Source organism: Fundulus heteroclitus, chromosome 16 (genome assembly GCF_011125445.2).
Source record: "Fundulus heteroclitus isolate FHET01 chromosome 16, MU-UCD_Fhet_4.1, whole genome shotgun sequence".
Taxonomy (NCBI): Eukaryota; Metazoa; Chordata; class Actinopteri; order Cyprinodontiformes; family Fundulidae; genus Fundulus; species Fundulus heteroclitus.
In genome coordinates, this window is record NC_046376.1 from 9,470,501 (window position 1) to 9,491,987 (window position 21,487).

At 38.0% G+C, this 21,487-nt stretch overlaps 2 protein-coding genes across 2 annotated transcripts; both read left to right on the forward strand.

The window, feature by feature from the left end:
- The first annotated feature begins 2,624 nt into the window (after window positions 1-2,624).
- On the forward strand, window positions 2,625-11,203 carry slc35b1 (solute carrier family 35 member B1). Its single transcript, XM_012878816.3, has 9 exons — window positions 2,625-3,168; window positions 4,629-4,720; window positions 5,480-5,610; window positions 5,721-5,751; window positions 7,592-7,752; window positions 7,859-7,985; window positions 10,106-10,212; window positions 10,303-10,456; window positions 10,617-11,203. The coding sequence occupies exons 1-9, from the start codon at window positions 3,044-3,046 to the stop codon at window positions 10,661-10,663; spliced, it is 975 nt and encodes a 324-aa protein (XP_012734270.1). The 5' UTR covers window positions 2,625-3,043; the 3' UTR covers window positions 10,664-11,203.
- Window positions 11,204-15,253: 4,050 nt separating this feature from the next.
- ndufa4l (NADH:ubiquinone oxidoreductase subunit A4, like) lies at window positions 15,254-17,197 on the forward strand. Its single transcript, XM_012878817.3, has 4 exons — window positions 15,254-15,406; window positions 16,354-16,442; window positions 16,536-16,596; window positions 16,935-17,197. The coding sequence occupies exons 1-4, from the start codon at window positions 15,365-15,367 to the stop codon at window positions 16,989-16,991; spliced, it is 249 nt and encodes an 82-aa protein (XP_012734271.1). The 5' UTR covers window positions 15,254-15,364; the 3' UTR covers window positions 16,992-17,197.
- Window positions 17,198-21,487: the final 4,290 nt, after the last annotated feature.

The window sequence follows — 21,487 nt, forward strand, 5'->3', positions numbered from 1 at the left end:
TTTAGCTTCTGTTCCAACACAATGGATCTTTTTCTTCTGGGGAGTGACGTAAATGCTTCGTAAAACGAAGTTGCCACGTGCCTCAATGTCTGGCATTCCATCCACTGGCGAGATTGCACCAGTGTACAACTCAAAAGTTGTGGGCGAGACCCGTGTTGCCTGTCAAGACAAACACTTTGTAACCCCAGCGCTTTGGTTTTTGAGGGTTATACTGTTTGAGGCTACTCTTTCCCTTGAATGGCATGACTTGTTCGTCAGCACATAGCTTCTAATCCACTGGGATGGCTTTGAAGCTTTCCTGCAGTGATGAAAGTAGGGGGATGCACCTTGAACAGCTTGTCATAGCCAGGATGTCCTTGGGGGATTTGTTCCATGTTGTTTGCAAAATAAAATGTTGGGTTAGATTGCGCCACCATTTTCTTGATGCAGGCCTTACTACGCAGGCCCCTGAAATACTGAATGGGAGACTTCACATCTATGGTTTGGGGTAGATTCCCTTTCCATTGTGGGACTAGAGAAAGGCTCTTGCTTTTCTCCCACATCAGCCCTTTAGCCTTTTTTGGCGCTTCCTGTGGAGGAGGTGGACCTAACAAAACAAAAAATATATATCCTTAGTAAGTTTTGAACCAAGCAATTTAATTGAACACATAAATAATAGTTGCACTCTCACCCACAGTGAACTGTAACTGCACTTTCACCCACACTGCCCCCATATCTTCACTGTTTCTCACCGTCTCTACTGTCCTCACTCTCTGGCTCATAGTCTTCATCACTCTCACTGTCTCCATCATCCTCACTCTCCTCACTGGGTGGCAAGCTGCTCAATTCTTCATCACCAAATCCTAGTTCATCCTCACTACTGCCTACAGGAAGTGCTAGTTTGGTTTCCTTTCCTAAGAAACTATAAAACATTGTTGCATTCCTTCTGTAAATGGAAGAAAAGAGTGTCAAATTTGGTCATATGCAATATGGGAAGGACACACAAAATGCATTATTATAGCAGACTAGAAGATCAATGCATACCATCAACATGCGGGGCTAGCAAGATAATGGTAATCTTAATGGTACAGTGTTACCATATGGCAGCATTCACATTTTAACAATTTAACAGTATCAAATAAAGCGCAATAAACCACAGAATAGTGAACGTACCTCATTTATTGTTGAGGATGTATTTTTCCCCATCAAAAGTGACAAAATAATGCTTTTTTTTTTAAATGATCTCTGAAGAATCAAATGATGAGGCTCCTTGCTGCAAAGAGGTCTCCAGAAAAGACCGTCAAAATTCACAAATTTAAACACTGCTATTGTTTTTTTTAGAATCCCATCTCTCTTTCAGTGCACTACATCTTAAAAGTAGAGGTACTCTGTACATTGTACCACAGAGGGTTAAAATATTGCCAGTTTTCCTAAATATCATGTGAATGTATGGCTTGAAACTATAACCCCAAATTAAACTTACGGCAAAATATAAATGGTCTCCATATTTTAATTTCAAGTCAATATTTCTTGTTTAATTTCTGTAAATAGATGTTCAAATTTTACAAAGTCCAGTATAAAATGTGGAAACAGAGGTTTATGCTTTATTTTTGTCCATATCTATTTTGACCTAAACTAAATTTAATATTTTTTTTCATACTTTTCTGGTTTTCATTTCAGTGCAGTGTTTAATAAAGAGATAAATGCAGAAAAGTACTGAGCTCATACCTGTTTTTAAAAAAGACCCATGTGGACAGAAATGTGGGGTAAAAATCCTGTAGTGTTTGTGGAATTTTATTTTACGTTATTGATTTTCAAGGAACATCAATACCTCTGTTTTCAAAGATTAACCATGTTGATAACTATTATATTGGCAACTTTTATGCATAACACAGTCATTTTCAATACATTAAAATGTGTTATTTTTAAGAGGCTTGCTTGTCAGATCAAAAGTACCTTTTGAAAAAGACAACCTTTAAGCCGGTTTTAAACAAAGCCCACATTTCTGCACCATAAATGTTGGTTTTGTTTATTGGCTTGATGCAATGTTTTAATGTTAAATGCTTTGTTTTTACTAGTAGGTGGTGGGGGAAAAAAATCACAACAGAAATAAAGGCTTAAAAAAGTCTGTGCTAATCTATGTAATGTGTTTCCCTAAGTGAATTTTAGTACAGAAATTCAAATTCAATTCAAATTCAAAAACACTTTATTTATCCCAAAGGGAAATTAAATAAATAAAAATGTCAATAATATTCTAATATACTGAAAACACGACACGTTGATTTGCGACTTGGGTTGTGATTGGCTCATAGTAAATCCCTAATACTTACATGGACCAATGAAATCAATCCACATCCCGACACGACAAAAAGAAGCATAAGCGCTCAAGAAAGACCACCTATGTAATTTTAGCTGTCCTTACGTTTTGCCGGTATACAAAACAGAGCCATTGAATATTGTTATTATTAATAATACTTCAGTTAATTTCACGTTAAACTAATCCGTTCGGATGATACACACACAAACACACAAGCTCTGAATTATAATAAGTATTATTTTTTATGGCAGAATAAGCAGTCAGGCTAAAATATTGACACTTCGGGGTCCTCACAAAGGATATGTGTTCCCGTAGCTCGATTTATTTATTTATTTTACTTTTAAATAAAAGCGATTACTCAATAAAAACACACCCTGCCACTGCATGCTTGGTTGGGGTTTTCTGTGTGATTCTTTTTGAGATGATTTAATTCCACAAACTAAGTATTAATCGGATTATTTAAAGGTATAAACAACAGAGATGTCATGATGTGGAACCGCTACGCTGCGCCTGACAGGCTGCTTGTAAAAACTCACTGAAGCTGTGGTCGCTACTTGTCACTTCTGGGGGCTGCAGAAACACCAGTAAAACTTTAATCCTGCGGGACAAAACAAAAAAAGCTAGCAGTAGCAGCAGAACTTCCGGGTTCCCCCCCACCCAGCGGTTATAGTGGAGCGGGACGCCGGCGTGAGGGGAGCGGGGAGCGGAGCGGTGTCGGTGAACCTGACCGGGCTGGTGGAGGACAGCATGGCTGCGGGGAAAGGAGCCGGGAAGCCCGTCTCCCTGTGGGACAATTTGCGGATACGCTTCATCGTTTGCTTCCTTGGAGTCTTCGTGTGTTATTTTTATTACGGTATACTCCAGGAGACGATGTGAGTAGCCACCAGCTGTGTGCCTTGTAAACTGACACAAGTGATCCGTGTGAAACTGCGATATGACTCAGCTGTGCCTGGAGTGTTACATTTAGCCAGGGATTGAAACAACAGGTGTTATTTAGCCCTCCGTGATGTAAGCCTCTGACTTAAAGCAGGTTTAAACCGAGAAAACATGTCCTCTTAAAAGGTTTATGACTTCCAATATTCAGTGCTTGAGATAAGAAAACCAATGTATGTCTTTTATGGACACTATAATGAAACTCTTTGGCCCCTCTGGGTCCTTTTTGGAGTTTTTTTTTTCTTGAATTGTGTTTTTGTGTTGTTGTTTTTTTTGACTGCTTTTGATTCAAATGGTATAAAATATGGCCAGGTTGTATATTAGTGGGTGTTAAAGTTTCTTGTATACAGTTTGTCTGTCTCATTCTGCCATTTTAGTTTTAATCTAAAACAATTACTGTCGACCACCTTTGCAAATTGCTCTTTACTTTTATGTAATTCCCTGAAAAACCAGAAAATAAAATACTGATTAAAGTATTTCATTCCCTGACCGGTATATTTTCCTGGGATGAAGTTTGAAATTATATATATATATATATATATATATATATATATATATATATATATATATATATATATATATATATATATATATATATATATATATAAATAAAAGTTCTTATGGTAAGAATAGTTTTGCACTGAATGCCATTTTTTTAATGCCCATAACAGGAAATATGTTCTGTCCAAATTCAGCTCAAAGGATGACGTTTGAATGTCAGACATGGTTAGAATACATTAGCAACTCTAACAGCTTATCAACCGCATTTATGTGGTTGTAATTTCACAACATTTCAAATGGGCACTGTCACCATTTCTGCCTTTTCAACAAAATGTAAGGAGGAAGTAAGAGATTGTTACATTAAAATTCACCAAACTAAACCATCATTCTGGCAGAAATAGTTGCTAATCCAGCCATATTTTAGCGCACAGCTATCCTGTGCCTTATCGGTACAGCATTTCTATAAGGAAAACAGAAGTATAAACTTAAATATTTATCTTAATCAACAAAGCATCAAGTTGTAAAATCTTAAAGTAGTTTTCTAGAAAGGACATGTACAACAAGAAAACCTCAAAGCGATGGCTGTCACAGATGGTTTGTTACCCATGAAGGGGCTGCAGATCATATCAGCTTTCAGATAATGACCTGTCTTCGCAGTCAGTGATGGTATTATACACTAACTTCACTATTTCTTCTCAATGTTGTTCTTTGCCTTGGCTACAATCTGAAACCTGCAAGGTGGCTGGTAAAAAATGTGTTAATGGGAAAATGGGTTTATAATGATAGTAGCCCCTTTGCTCATGCTTGTGCAATTCATTGTCGGGAGTTTTCTAATTACTGTTTAGCAGTCTGTTTTACAGTCTTTTTTTTTTTTTTTTTTTTTGTCTGACTCTTGCAGCACTCGGGGTAATTATGGCGGAGAGAAGTTTACTTTTGCACGGACGTTGGTCTTTATCCAGTGCATCATCAATGGTGCTTTTGCTAAGATCTGTAAGTATCCGGCCAAGCTGCAGAATTTACACCAAAAAAAGGTTAAACATTTCAGTAATAAATGAGAGCTTATGAACAAGGAACCGATAATTTAATCTTAAAGGAGCAATAAGCGATTTTAAGCGAGTATGAATTCCTTTATTGTTCCGCAGTGAGACAATTTGGGAAACTTTCACCACTACGTGGATCCTTGAGCGAACCAAAACAAGATGTGTATTAAGCCACGCCTCTTTCTACCTCCGTTCCGGCTGCAACCCGGCACCCATTTCCCCTCCCCTTCTCACCCGTCGCCTCGTATGCGCATATTTGCAAAGGATAAATAAACAGCAAAACAGCATCACCTTTCAGAGGAACATGTCTGGTGAAGAACTAACTCAGAACTTTAAAATGCAAGAGAACGTTTTGATCCGCTGGGCGTGATCTCCTCTATTTTGCTCCTACGCTGCTCTGACGGTGGCATTTTACGAACAGGGAGGGGCTAAGTGGCAGCTGTTCACGTGCACGTACGTGCACGCCCGGCGAGCCGGCTATGTAAACAAGAGACTGGAGGACAACAGAGAGATGGTGTGTGACGTCAGACCATAGTGCATCTATAAAGATGCATTTAGTTCTTCACAAAACTATTTTTTTAGTCCTTTCTATATAAAATAATGAAATCTCGCTTATTGCTCCTTTAAGTCTAATTTCTCTTTTGTGCACAATGTAAATAATTTTGTTGATTTATTTATTTTTTCTTTTTTTGCATCTCTTTATAAACAGTGATCCAATGTTTTGAAAGCTCCAAAGTGGATCACACCAAGAGCTGGCTCTATGGCCTGTGTTCCCTCTCCTATCTTGGCGCGATGGTTTCCAGTAACTCCGCCCTTTTGTATGTCAACTACCCTACACAGGTGAGACCTTTCCATTAAAATATACTAGAGTTAGGAACCTATTTTGACAGACTGATTTGTCTATGAGCTTTGTTTGTGGCTGTCCTAATGTGGAATTTTTGTTGTTGCAGGTGTTGGGGAAATCCTGCAAGCCCATACCAGGTATTTTGAAATGCGTTATGTATATAATACATAACAGCTAATGTGTGCTGTGCAACTTACTGCAACATGCTTGAATATTTGTGGGTTTATCGTAAATGCTACCATATTTATGCAGGGAAATAAGTAGTTGCAAAAACACTTAAATGCTAAAGTGTGCTGATGTAAACATCTTAGTCACTGTAGAGTAAATGTATCTGCAGTCATTTAGTGGTTCTGTAAAACCGAAGTTATAGGACACTTTGAAATGCTTTTTCAGTGGTACCTAGTGCATAAACTTCTCAACGTGTTGAGATTTTAATAACTTCAAAAACCTGATCATCATCAACATGGAATGAATCACATCTTTTTAAGTTTTAATTCTAAAGTATGTTCGTTATGAACTACATATTGTTTCTCCACTACCTTACTGTTGCTATCAGAAGCTTCCTTCCACAGGATTCATTGTGTTCATAATAATTTGTAGGTTTTAAATGTATTTGCTCTGTTCTTTCTCCAGAGAGGAGTAATTTTATAACATACTCCTATATTTGTTGTCTTTTGGTAATCCATCAAGTTTCAAATATGTTTGTACAATTAACCAAAATCTTATAATTGGCAATAAATGTTCCTGGAGGAGTATCAGAGTCACAAAGCTGAGCCCTATTAACTTCTGGTTTGTGATCATAATTGTTGCTAGCAGTTTCTTTAACGGAATAAATACTATTAGGTTGCCTACATTTGTTGGATTGACCAAAACTCTGGGATACTGGGGAAGTCCAAACAGCTCAGTTAAGATCTGAGATGGAGAGTTTTTGATTTGCACAGGTTTAGACAATCTTATTGAGCAATTTCCAGACATCTCCTCAGGCCACATGTCCAGGCTTAACCCAGGAGCCGCCAAAGCCCCCACTGTGAGCTGGAAAGTGCTGAGATACCGGTGTTGCTCTCCTCAGAAAAGCTAGTTTACATCAACACGATGATATCAACCAGTTTACAAGCGGCTGGTCAAAATTGGCACCTTCTTGCTAGACTTGATGAGACAAATGTTAAGGACAATGTTTGGAGATGTTATAGGGAGGATTTTAATCCTAAGAGCACTGTGCCAATGATTGTGCATGGAGGTGCTATGATCATGCAGTGAGGCTTTTACTGACATTAAAAAGACACATGCAGGATCAAAACCTTCTATATTGTTGAAACCTGGACAGAATGACTAGGAAAAAAAAAAAGAAGAGAAAAACACATTGAATCTGGCATTCAGTCTGAAATTAAGTTACTCCTTCTCAAGCCCAGCCTTAGTGAGAATTTGTTGACGATGGTTAGAAGCCCGGTTCATTCTGAGAAACCAACTAGTTCTAATGAGCCCCTACCGTTTCCAAAGGCTACAGAAAGTGTCTGGTCCAGATCTAAATAAATATCACTGGAGCTTATCACTCCAGAGATGAAAATTAGCTCACATATTTAGTCTAGGTTCATCAATATGTATTGTCCCTTTTTATTAAAAAAAAGTAAAAAATTAAGGAGAAATATGCGAACCAGTGGGGCTCAGTAAAAATCCACAATAAGTTCAAACTTGTTTATACAATTTCTGTTTTTAAACACACTGCCGTCTAATGTATTGTCATTCCACCCTGGAGAAAAATCGATTCACATAATTTTTTTTAAAGCGTGAAATTCATAAGATCCATGTATTGAGGAGCGTTTGTAAAATTCAAACAGAATTGTATGTTGAATTGTGCAGTATATTGATTTTTGTGGCATATTGTAGGTTCATCTTTTAAAGCAAACACGCTTCACCATTGGGGCCATATGTTTTGCTCTGAGGGTAAACGTGAAATTCTTCTGTTTTTTATTTTTTCAGTGATGATCCTCGGCGTAACAATTCTAAGGAAGAAATATCCGCTGGCAAAGTACCTGTGTGTGCTGCTGATTGTCGGCGGCGTTGCTTTGTTTCTCTACAAACCCAACAAGGCCTCAGCTGTTGCAGACGACCATATTTTTGGCTTTGGAGAGATTCTGCTTGTGAGTAAACGTGCAAACTACGACATCCATCCAAGTCCTGCGTGTGGCTGTGATCGCTGGGATTTGTCATTTACATTTTCCCCGTCATGCTTGTGTTTGGTCGTAGCTGGTGTCTCTGACATTGGATGGACTCACTGGCGTTGCCCAGGACCACATGAGGGCCCGCTTCCAGACGAGTGCCAACCACATGATGCTGAACATCAACATGTGGTCCACCCTGATACTGGGCCTGGGTGAGTCAGTGGCGCTTTCTGCCATCATCAACATAAAGTTCAGTATTCACCAGCATGCTAGGAGCATTTTCACAGTTTTATAATCCTTGATGCAGTCGGGGAACAGACACTATTGAGCAGAATCACCTTGTTGTCGATCAGTACTGCCAGGATACGGCAGAGAAAACAGACATTGGTCCATTTAATCCGTATATACAGAAAGTTCTCAGATTAACAACCTTTTAGACTATAATTATATATATAACAGTTTACCATTAACGGCTAATCTGTGCAATTTATATTTGTATAATGTTTTCTTTAGATGGATATCAATATGAATTACTTTATAAACGTCCCGATGAGCTTCTGCTTTGGTGCTGCACAAAAATGGCAGTTTATATATACAAAAAAACACCCAAAAATGGCTTCATTTAATGCATAAAATGTGAGCAGAATCTTCTCAGGAGCCAGAACTCATTAACTCCAGGAAAAGTGTTGAGCGTTATCTTTACAGATAAGAACTCCTGCACTTCAAAGTCCTGGATTCTGTAGGGAAATTACTGTAATATTTTTTCTGAGAGAAGACTTGTAAAACAAACTTTATGTAATGAGGGACTTCCTTTTTTTTCTTCTTCTTCTTTTTTTAAGTCTGCCAATAATTGGCCGGAAGATAGATATCAAAAGGTCAAAGCCAATTTGAGGAATGTAAGGGTCTGGTAGACGGTAGATGTCTCAGGAACATTCCTTTAAAGTTTAAACCTTTGCTAGAGGCGCACAACTCTCGCTGCAGTTGTCATTTAAAGCAGCAGATGTTGCTACAGATGAAATCTGCCCGAATCCACATTGGTAACGGAAGAGCAAATTAATACCGAATATACAACAGTAGCCACACAGTTTGACCCTATGAGTTTTTTTTTTAAGTTTAAGCAATGAATAGGCTTGTAAAAAAAGTTATGCATTGGCAGAAATACACAAGTTGTTGGAGCCTGTTGTCTAGTAACGACATGTTTTACCTTAGTAATCACTTCCTTTTTGCCATGTAGGCAGTTTTAATAAAAGGGTAAAAACAACATTGTTTAAATCCTGGCAGCTGTGATATTTAAAGCAAGGTTTATGAAGGAAGTGATCTGGATATTTATCCCTAATTTTTAAAAAGGTTTTTCTTCAAATGAGACAGTTTGTCTTTTACTGTCAGGGTGTTCCTAATGTTCTAACTTTTTCTTTGAAGTTTTGGCTTCTGTCTCTAACCTCACCCCAACCCTTTAGTGCACCAGTACTGGATCGCTTTCAGAGGAGGATTTTTTTTTTTTAGTTAAGCCACTCAACGATAGACCGTTTTGGAGGCATAAAAAAACTGAAGGAATGAACTAGTGTTGCTTCTACATGTCTGACTGACTTGCAAAGTAAATGAGGGAGAGATCAAAATATTTGGTCTTCCAGACTTGACTCATTCTCTAAAAGTTGTATTTCTATGCACACGTGTCCTTCCATCCAGTTTTTTCAGATTCCAGATCTGAAGCCAGATAACTGTGGAAATATTTACAGCGCCTTCCTCCTGACCTTTTGTGTTTATACTCTAAACACCGGTTTAAAAAAGACTGAGAAATCTCAAAGTATTTTGCAATGCCGCTTACTGGCAGCCTGCTACAAAGACATATTTATTCAAGCTATTTCTGGCTCGACTTGTTAAAAATCTTGAATATAAATCAGTTTAACTGAAAAACAAATTTTAAAGAACGACAAGCTGATTCACAAAGAGCTATTAGCTGCAAGCTTGGCATATCGGAGATGATAATATGAAGGATGGTGTGTCTGTCATGTAGATCAAAAGGACATTATCAGTGTGATGCACCCTCATAATTTTTTTTATGCTGGTTAGTTTGCAATAAAATAATTGTACAGCCTCCGAAATTAACGACGTTTCATCCACTTGTACAAACAAACGCATTACATCTGCTAACAAGCGCACCACTCCCTGATTTTTATGGTACCACACCACTTGGGGGCGCTGTTCACCTGGTTCACGAAGCCACGTTGATTTTTTATTTTTTTGGGGATATTTTTAGCTAAAAATGCAACATTGTAATGAATGACAGTTGTTTCTGAAATGGCATTGATGTTGTGCTCGCCTCTACCACCAGCCGTGTTGTGGACCGGAGAAGTGTGGAGTTTCCTGGGTTTTGCAGAACGCCATCCCAGCATAATGTACAATATTCTTCTGTTTGGACTGACGAGTGCTTTAGGCCAGGTGGGTTGATTGGATGGGCTGTGAGGAATCCTGGGAAATGTTTTAATCAATAAAACACAGTTTGATGGTTGAAAATGATTCATTCTGCAGACCTTTATCTTCATGACTGTGGTGTATTTTGGGCCTCTGACCTGCTCCATCGTCACCACCACGAGGAAGTTCTTCACCATCCTTGGTTCTGTTATTTTGTTTGGAAACGTCATGACGCAGATGCAGTGGATTGGCACCACTCTGGTGTTCCTCGGTAAGAGTCAAATTTAATTTAGTGCTTTGGTTATTTCATTTGATCCTATGTTGTAAAATCTGCCACATACATCGAATGTACATTTAAGGCTTTAATCAAGTGATTTAGTAATGTGTTGCCTTTGGCTCATCAGTAACATTTTTGCCTTTCTTTGCATTAGGTCTTGGATTGGATGCTAAATTTGGCAAATCCCCCAAGAAGCATTAAAGAACACGAAGGAGCAGCAAAGAAAACAAAAGAAATTAGAAACGGACTGTAATAAGTTAAATACTTTCAGAAGATAACTTATACATACGTGTGCCTATGTTTTAAGTATGGTCAGATATTTAAACGGGTCGTAATAGTTTACAGCTCTTGATAAATTGAAGAGACGTGCCCTGTGACGGATCAAGCCTAGAATGAATCATGATGAGCTACAACTCCAAATATGTGTGCACATATGGACAAAAAAAATCTGAAACCAGGGAACTTTTGGTAAATACATGCTAAGCTGAGCTAGGTATCAGAAATGCATTTCGAGCAATGAACCCTAAATTATCATAATTTTTGTTTTTACAGATTAAGGCTTGAAAATGTGTATATATAAAAAGTAGTTCACTTCTCGGAAAACATCCAAGTATTTGGAAAAAAAAATGTAAACGGTTGTATGTAACTTGATGTTGAGTCCAATATTACTATTACATTTTTATTTTTTATTTTATACAAGATGAAAACAACTTACCATAAAAGGGAAATTATTATAATGCACTGTTTTTGTTTTTTTTGTCTCGATCTATAAATCTTAGACAATTCACACTTCCAGGACATGCGACCCAATTCCGATCTTTTCACCCCCCCAAAAAAATCAGATTAGTGTCCCTTCCATATGTGTTACTGATTTGGATGCGTGTCTGGATATTTTTCAAAGCGTCCGCTGTCTAAACGGTCATGTCGTATTTTATCCATCTTTCACGTCACCTTCATGTCTCACTACACATCCACACACAGCAGTAGCAGCAGCTAGCGCTCCATAAAAGACCATTAATAGCTGTACTTCATCTTGCTATGATGTGGTCTTAATACTGTCAGCACCCATTGCGCAACAGCTTTCTAATAATAAGGAGAGGTGCCGGCATGTATCTCCATTATTTTTTTTGATGAAACTTTATTGAACACTTCTAGAAACGATTACATTCACCATTACTTCTGTAAACAGTGCTCTGCTCTGTGATGTCGCCCTCTGTTATCTGCGCACGCGGGTCGCTTAGTGGTCTTGAACCGTTCAGACAGAAGTATGATGGCGGCCTCATTTAATAGTAGCATGAGCGGCCAACTCAAAAAAAAAAAAAAAAAAAAAAAAATCAAGAGTTGAGCATCAAGACCTGCAAGTGTGAACGTAAACCTTCATTTTGAGATCATAATTGTTTGTTGTTCTGCCTTTTCTAAAGAAAGGTTTTAACATTACTCAGTAGAAAGATGCATTATCACTGTGAAGAAGGATTTCATGGTTACAAAGTTTGTTTGGAAAAAAACAAAAAAAAAAGTCAGATTATGTATGTCCTGTAAAATTGATGACTGCCCTGCTCCCTGAAACACAGCACTACTTCATTAACCTGAGTTGGCTTTCTCCAGACAGTCGCCATATTGCTGTATTTGTCCACAGTCAATCATGACCGTTAGTTTCTGAAACCATTCCAAAAAAGTTAAAAAACAAAACAACTGGACTTTTTTCCGAAGTTTGAAGACGTTTCGCTTCCCATCCAGAAAGCTTTCTCAATTCAAAATGTCTCGAGTAGTGTGGAGTTGCAAGCTTTATAGTACTGCCCAACAAAGTCCAACAGCCATGGTTACACAATGAAGCCAAAATACAGATACTGTATGTGGATGTAATGCACAGAAAATGTTTGCAGAAATTTTTAGCACAACATACGAGCCCAATAACCCCTACCAACTAAGAGGAGTAATGGTCTGGGCTTGTTATTCAGCCACAAGACTTGGGCACCTAGCAGTCATTGGGTTAACCATTAATAGTCTCCATACCAAAGCATTCTACAGTCAATTGTCAGGCATGGCCCAACAGAATAATGATCCTGAAAAGTTAAAGTAGTTGATCTAGAAAATTTAAGTTTTAGTGTCCTAGTCAGAGTCCAGATTTTAACATGATTGAAGGAGATGTGCAGAACTGATGGGAAAGTTGTTTTTTGTTGCCATCCCCAACTTGATATTACAAGATGGCTGCAGTAAAGTCAGTTTATTTTCAGTTTTACAGATTTAGCCCATTTAATTTAAAAAAAAGTATAAAAATAAAAAATCAATAAGGCAGAGAAAGACTGAATATACATTGGTTTTAGCTAGCATTTTTGCTAATGGTAGTTATCGAGTGCATAGGTTAGCAAATCTCATGATTTTCAAAGTCGATTGGAACATGTGTGATTGTGTTTCTTGTCATTTCTAGATCAATCTTAATACATCCCAGTGACATTCAACAAAAGCAGAGACCAGCACATATTCCGGTTTTAGTTTGTACAATGAGTAAAACCCAACTTTCAGCCCTGATATTGCATTCCATTTGCCTTGGAAATTGAAAACAGGAGCTGGGAATGGAGTAACCCGAGTAAAAAGCATTCCGGTTAACACAGTTGGAGAAGTCGGGATTGCAAAATTAAATACAAAAAGTTAGGTTATTCCAATACGGTGACAGCTAGGAAAGCTGTTGTTTTGTTTGTTGTACCTCGTTATAAATGTCCTTTTAAAGCTGCACTTTCCACATCCAAACACTACTTTTAATTTGTTTGATTAAGAGTTGCAGCCGTCGCATGTAATGTTGATTTTAGACACACTCTTCCAAGTGTGTCTTGTAAAATAAAGACAGATTACTGTTGATGATGCGAGGAGCTGCCACGTTAGACCTGACAATCAGCCTTAAAAGACTTATCCAACTTTCTGGTTGGAAAGTCCGACTTCAGTGGCCGTTACAGTTAATTCTTCTGATCGGAAGCTGAAATTTCTGAGTCCAGACTGCACAAGGAATGCAACATAAGTCACAGGTAATTTGTTGCTCTGTGATTTCTATTAGAGAGTCTGCAGAAGATGAAGCAGAATCACAATACAAACGTGCATTTCCAATATTTCATATTAAGACTAGAAAAAGATGGATTTTTTTTATCCAAATTGGATAAAAGTGACTTTCAAAGGTCAACACAACCCTGTTAAAAGGACAGGTTTTTGTGAAGTTAAAAAAAAGAATAAATCCTTTCAAAACTTTATTTCCAGATTTAGTGTGACATCTATCCTGTACAAGTCAATTTACTAAAAAACAAATAGAAGATAAACTAAGGAGTCATATTGTGCATACCATTAAACTAAAACTTTGTTGAATGAACTTTTGATACAATTTTAGCATCCAGCCAGCCTTTTAGTATTCCACATCATGAGTTGGTAAGCTTTTTCCACTCAATTTTGCAAAAAATACTCCAAATCTATCAGATTATGAGGACAGCTCTTTTCCACAGGCCTCTTCAGGTTAGCTCTCAAATGTTCTGTTGAATTTAGTTTTTAATCGCACCCACCCCGATAAAACCTCAGTTCCATCTTAAGAAAAGGAGGTAACCCTTAAATATTATGCTGCTGAATATGATGCTGCCACCACTACGGTTCAGTCTGGGGATGGAGTTCTCTTGTTGATGTTTAGTTTTGCATTTGTGTCAAGATACCTTTGGTAATTATGGCCTAAAACTCAACCATGACACATTCTCCCACAAGGTTTTAGGAGACCCGGCCTGGATATTGTTTTAGGGTTAGGGTAGGCCAATCTTGCCTGAATATATGGAGAAAATAAGAGATTGTTTTCACATAAAGAACCCAATTTACTTACTGCTGGCCTTTAGGCAGCCTCCATCACCAGTTATACAAATGTGTACATTCTCAGTGATTTTCCAGAAGCAGACAGCTTTTCTAGTGTGACTATTGTCCTATATTGAGCCATGGTATTATTAAAGTCTCTTGATTGATATTTCATAAATAAAATCACTGTGATCCTTTGTAACCTGGCTTTACCCAACAGAAAGGTAGAACAATCTCAAAAGTCTACAGATAGTTGAACTTTGTTTAAGGTTAATTAAATTCATAATAACTAGTAGTGGGGAGTTGTTAATGCTTACAGGTTGAGAGCATGTTAGGAATAAGACTTATTTAAAAAGTATACATTCTTTTAATCAGCTTAGAACTTTCTTCTGAGGTACAACTGCACAATGATTTTTGTAATGAGATACAGAAAGTGGACTAATCAGGTCAATATATTGTGCCAACAATCATAGAAAATAATCTAGAATATGCGATCTGATGAAACTTGTTTGTCAGATCAAAAAGTACGTTTGGAAAAAAAAACTTCAACAGGTATTAAATATACTTTTCACTAAATCCACATCCTATTGATCTAATCTTGTTTTCATTTACTAGTAAGCAGATAATTATCACGATTACCAGAAATAAAGGCTTGAAAACTTCAGTGTGTGTGTGTGTAATAAATCTATACAATGTGTTTCGCGCAGTGAATTGAGTTACTGAAATAAATGAACAATAGTAACGGAATTTATTGTTTAGGTCCCTCTTCGTTTTGGGTCAGAAAACGGTCGGTCGACCACATTTTTGCCTGTATAAAAATCCCCTCAAACAAAAGACCGACATCATGTTAATTAAATGTGTGAAATTATTTGACATTTCGTCTATCAAATTAAGATAAAAACCGACGGCTATACACGGCATATTTGTGGTAATTTTTGAGGGGAAGCTTTGTCAGGAAATATTCGTGGCATCCCTCTGATGCCCTTCTTCCGCCCTAGCGAACGCCTGAAGTGAGGGCAGTTTTAGCATTTCTTCACACAAGGCGTCGTTTTTTCCGAGCTAAAGCAGACTTTCCAGACCCGAAAAATGCTTCTTACCATTCGCAAGCAACTCAAAAGCCACCCGGCTGTAAGTATTGAACGGTTTTTCTCTAGTATTGGATCATTCTTGGGATTTATATATTTATAAAAATTAGATTTTTTTACTGAATTTTTGTGGCTAACTTAGCTTAGCAGGCTTGACGACGGGTGGAGCTTGTTTTGTAATTATAAAAACACACGCAGTTCAAAATTGCTTAACGTTAAATGCCTTTGAAAAACATTGTCATCAGGAAATGTAGCTTTTAGTCTTTAAGAGACAAAAAAAAAAAAAAAAAAGAAGGGACACAATTTGTAAAGGGTAGTTAATGGTTACTGTAAGGACGCACTGAAAGAGTTCCTCCTCGTTGATGGCTACATAGTTAACCCGAGTCCTTTCCTACTTAGTCATTCTTTTTTTCAGTCTACTACCAGCCCTTTCCTGATGAAGATTAAAGTATTGATTAAATAGTTTTATGTTCCTTGTTTGCTTCGATATCTATGGTAAAATGTATGAATATTACCAAAGCGACAATTGTAAGTTTCCAGCTCCACTCCTGTAACTTCTAATATGTTCTCGTTTTTGAACACTTGATAGAAATAACTTAGCTTAGCTTAATTTATGCCAAATCTAGGTCCGTTTTAGGTCTGTTTACCTGTCGTTTGGCTTTTTTAAGCTATTCCTTACTCTTATAATTCCTATAACAGACGTTTCTGTTTATAGGGAACTGTAATTCAGCAAATTTATTTTGGCTTATACAGATAATTCTTTAACAAAAGAGGACTTTTACAAGTAGTCATGCCAAACAAGTTGGATCCCTTAGGTTGCCGCCTGTGTTGTCAAAGCCGTGATGACCTACCTGTGATGACCTACCTGTGTTGTGCGGGTTACTGTTATGGTGTCACATGCGGGCAGTTTTCACTTTAATCAGAGAAATGGTTTCTGTTCTGTCACGGTTCATCTTTTCAGCTGCCATCAGATCTATTTTCCTTTTACAGCTGATTCCTCTTTTCTTCTTCATCGGAGGAGGAGCGGCCATGTCCCTCATGTACCTGGCTCGCCTGGGCCTGAGAAACCCAGACGTTTCGTAAGCACTGTTGATGATGTGACATCATAAAAAATGCATGTCTGTGACCGTCTGTGGCCTTTTCTGTAAACCTATTCCTGTTCTGTTCCTCAGTTGGGATCGCAAGAACAACCCAGAGCCTTGGAACAAACTGAGTCCAAACCACCAGTACAAGGTGCGTCTGTCATGTAAATAAAAGAACCCTAACTTAAGACTTTTGTCACCACATTACACCACTAACGCGTTGGAATATCACTGTCAGTGGTTTTATTCAGGGGTTAGTCTATGGCTCTGCGCCAAAGGTGCTGGAAATCCACGGATAAGTCTCTGAGCAGGATTAATTGAAGCACATAAGCTAGTTAATGCTGACCAAATCTGATAAACTAAAGCTTGAGTGAAAATAGTATTGCTTTAAACGAGGAAGAAGTGTATAAAATCAGCATAAACCAGTTGTGCACATTGTTTTTCTTTTTTTGTGAAGTGTTTGAGCTAAAAGTGGTGTTTCGTTTTCAGTTCTTTACGGTAAACATGGACTACAGCAAACTGAAGAAGGATCGTCCAGACTTCTAAAGTTGACACCTCCTGGGAGAACAGCTCATTCGTCAGCAAAGCCGCACAATTGGTCTTATCTTGAACTTCCTTCATCCAGGGATATGAAAATTTGCAGAAGCCCAATCCGCACAGCTCATGCTTCAGTTCATTGCATCCCTGGCTTCTTTAAACTGATTTCTCATTTTCAATAAACTAAAGGAGTATTTTCTCCTTCATACAGAGCATGTCATCTGTTTTTATTTTATTTAAATTTATTTTTGGCACATTGATTCACTGTTTTCTATATCCGTTTACATTGCTGCATCACTTTTCTTCCACGCTACGTGTTTTGTTTACATTTACGTTCCTTCGACACCTACCGTATTTGCTTTGCTTTCACCACCAGTCACCTTTGCCCTGCCTTGACCCAGCTGCTGTCCGACTATATTTCACAGCATTCTTGGCTGCAATCCAGGACCTGTGGGCATGGCTGACCTTCTTTCAACAGATGGCTCCCTCTGGTGGCAGCTGTTGCTCTACAGACTGATTTTTAAAACAGCAAATAGCTGCTCCTTCCCTGCTGTTGTCAGAACAATTCAGCCTATCTGCTTTTTGAGGTAAAAAGTGAAGCAAATCTTCATGCGTATGCGACGCACGCCGCCGGAGACCTCAGGACTTTTTTTTTTTTTTTGGTGGGACTTTTGGAGGTGTTTCTGATTATAGAACGTTATCGCCTTGAGGCAGATGAGTTTGTAAATGTCACCGGGTCCTTGCTGTTCCATCTGCGGCTCGGAGAGATGCGACAAGGATGAGCAGCCAGTGCTGTGCGGGAAAATGTCAAGGAGAACTTCATATTTGAATAGAAGCCCACGTCTGAATCTTAACCGCCCTCTCTCTACCTGGAACGTTACACTCTTGAATATTTTAATATTCTTTTTTTTTTTTTTTTTTTTACTCTGGGAAAAATAAGAGATTAAGTTCTGGCTTAGAATATAATGGTGTTTCATTTTGAAACGCTTCTTTTCTGAGAGCTCATCCTTTTGAGTGAGAATTCTCTGTCTGCATGCCAGATACTACAATGAGCTCAGTTTCTTGAGCGGGGAAGAAAGGCGCCTTTATTGTACTGGTTAAAACATCCTCATTTATCTCTTAAGGAAACACAACGGAGGAAAGGAGCATGTTCTCTGGATCATAAATGCAAGTGAACTAATCTTGAGTTCTAGGAACAAGGCAAAAGTTCTATCCACAAACAGAAAAGTCATTTTTAGCAGTTTAAATGTTACCAATTTTGTAAGACTTTTTTAAAAACTTAATAAATCAATGACACTGAAGGTTTTTTGTCATGCCTTTAGATGATGCTTGGTTGTGGACATTTGTGTCATTTTTAATCGCCTGCTTTTTATTCATAAGCGGTTTGACTTATTTTTACCCCTGAAACCAACAAACTGTTAAGGTGGACTCAAATATTTATGACACTATGGTCCAGTTTTATTAGTTAAATGCACAAGAAATAGAAAAATACATCTTAAAGCGAAAAAAAAAAAGGTTTTCCCCACACTTAATTGCATATCCTATGTATTTCTTTTTTCAAGTAGCACCTTCTTAAGAAAACTTAAAATTTCAACCTTTTTATTTTTAGCGGTGGTTAAAAAAAAAACCCTGAAGATATGATTTTAATCTGATATACAGTATATACAATCATATTCAATAAATTAGAATATCAGAATCAGCTTTATATGCCAGGTATCTACATAAAGGAGGAATTTGATTGAGTTGTACAATGCTTCCGATGTGTCTATACAATAATACAGTAATACAATCAAATGGTCTTCTGTATAGAAAAAAATGAACATCCTATAAATAAGCAGACTGAGACAATAATGCAATGGTGCAATAAAAAGTTTAAAGGCTGTAAGAGCAAATTTTTCCATTATGTACATGTCAGACCTTATTGAAAAGTTTATAATCAGTAACTTCATTCACTAAGAGAAACATATAGATTAACTGATGCTGTTTAAAATCCTTTTTCTGTTAAATCAGATTCCCCCCTGCCTCCAGCTAATAAAAACATCTAAGATTAGAATATCGCATCAAACCAATAAAATCAGATTTTTTTTCATGCAGAAATGAGGCTTAGGAAAAGTATGTTTATTACCAGCGTAAAGTTTTTTTTCTTTCCAAAAGGTACTTTAAATCTGACAAACAAGCCTCTTAGAAAATTTATATTCTATTTTATTGAATATAACTATGACAAAGTCTTTACCACCACTGCTGTTAAAATGTTCAACAATTGGCTTTTGCTGATAGGACAGTAGAACATTTCACAAAGTTAGAGCAAACGGACAAAGGGATCCAGAACGATTCTTCGTTGCTCCATCTCTAGGTGTCCCAGAGGTCCTGCCTCCTCTCTTAGGCCCTTGTCTGTTCAGCTCACCCCACATGAAGTAGGATTTCAGCCAGGGGATGACCAGGGTAGAAGGTTGTGTTGCATCTGCTGAACCATTTCAGTTTATCTTGAACCACCCAACTTGACATTAACTTATAATTTCTGGCTGAAGCCACCAGACTTATTTTAAATGTTCAGGATGCTTACACAAGCAAGGTTTCCCAGGGGTGTTGGAAGAGAAAGAAGCCCACAGCATCACAAACCCTTCACTGTACTTAACAATAGGCATAGATTGCTTTTTCAACATAATCATCCTTTTTAAACATTGTGTTTGTAAACCCACCTGTTAAGTGTTCCTTGCCAAAAGCTTATTTCCTCTTATTTTATCTAACCGAAGCACAATGTTCCAGTCAGTAGTTTTCAGTAGAGTTCAGCCAATTCCACATGCTAACATTTGTGATGGTGGAGCAGAAAAGCTGAGCTTTGGTGATTACATCGCTCCTCACTATGCCTGATAAGACATTTTAACATGGGTCTTTGTCCTTACCTAGTGGTTAAAAGTGGAACATGTTGTATTTATACCGCAGCGAAACAAGTTATCAATTAAGAAATGTCATAGGAGGAAAAAAGGAAAGGAAAAAAAGGAAAAAAAGGGGAAAAAAAATAAAAAAAGAAGAAAAAAAATAAAAGAAAAGAGAGAGAGAAAAAAGAAATGTCCTAGACACAGTAAAGTGTGTGTAGGAAATGCTTTACATTTACTTGAATGGCACGATTAGGGGTGATAATAAACCTGGTTGCTGCTGCATCGAAAGATCAATTCATTTAAAGGGTTTGTAAACATGTGTACCATGGGGCCATATTTCAGGTCAGAAATATTAAAATCTGTCAGTTTAGCAGAAGCAATTCAAACCCCCTAGATAAGGTTACAGTCTTCTACTTGGCTTGTGCACACTTTTCTTCCCTCTGAAATAATAATTACTTTGCTAGCACCGCAGCCATGCACCAGGACCCATTATTACCGTCAGAGGAGTTTCCCCAGATCATCAGCTTTTGACCGGCAGCTGAGGGGTTAAGAGTTCAAACAGCTTCGTTGCAGTGAAATCCCAGAGGAATCTACCTGATTGCAACTGAGGAGCCAAATTGGCCCGCATCTTTAACCCGCTCCTGCAGACCCCTGACCTCCATGTTGAATCGAGCTCCTTGGTGGCCCTCTGCAAAAGAATAGCTAAAAAAAAAAAAAAAAAGCAAAAGAAGAGTTAGGGAAGGATGAAGTGAAGTGTGCCACATGGAGGAGGGTTGGCAGTAGCGTTAACGTGATAAAGAGGCTCATGCCGTCTGACGCTCATGAGGAAGGACTTTGTAGTCCTTGACTTGCAAAGTGACTGTTGTCCTAAATAATTTGCCGAATGTCACAAGAAAAAGATTCACTTTTTAGGCCGACTTTTCCTGCTTTGTCTGTCCGCCATCATCAGAAAGTTCAGACAGATTTCTTAAAATTGCGACTCGTAGTTGTAGCGTTTACTTACAGACCCTGACTTTGATCAGAGGCTCTCTCTAGCTCCATCAGCCTACAGTTTAGGATAAATTTCTCTTTGCAAATGCATAAATCATGCATGTCTGCAGGGTCCAGATATTAAGCGAAGGAGCTGATTCACGGTTAAAAAAAAAAAAAAGGGGAGCTATTTCTCTGACACTTGAGCAGAACTGCACAAAATCAGGTTCAGTTTTTAAGCATTACAGTGCAGAATACCAGAATGTCGAATGTTTGTTCAGGAGTTGACGCGTGCTACACCTGAAGCCAAACCTTTCGCAAAGGGATGAATTTAAGCTCCTGTGGTTCCAGAACATCGGATGTCTTCCTTTGAAAATCCCCCAGCAGAAATCTTTGGCTCTAAACCTGAAAGCGATCCCTTTTATCAGCCCACCATGAATGGCACTGCGACATACAGCTTTAATCTCAGGTTTAGATTTGCCTTTGTGCTTGTCTGCTATAGTAAAATAATATTAAGACCTCTGTGATTCCTTCATTCTCATTAATAAGGACAAAGGTCATCCGCACATCAACGTGCCACCATGTGGACGCTGCCTTTAACTTCTGAATAGTATTTGGAGATCAGCTTCAATAAATTAAAAGTTTTTCTCTGTTTAG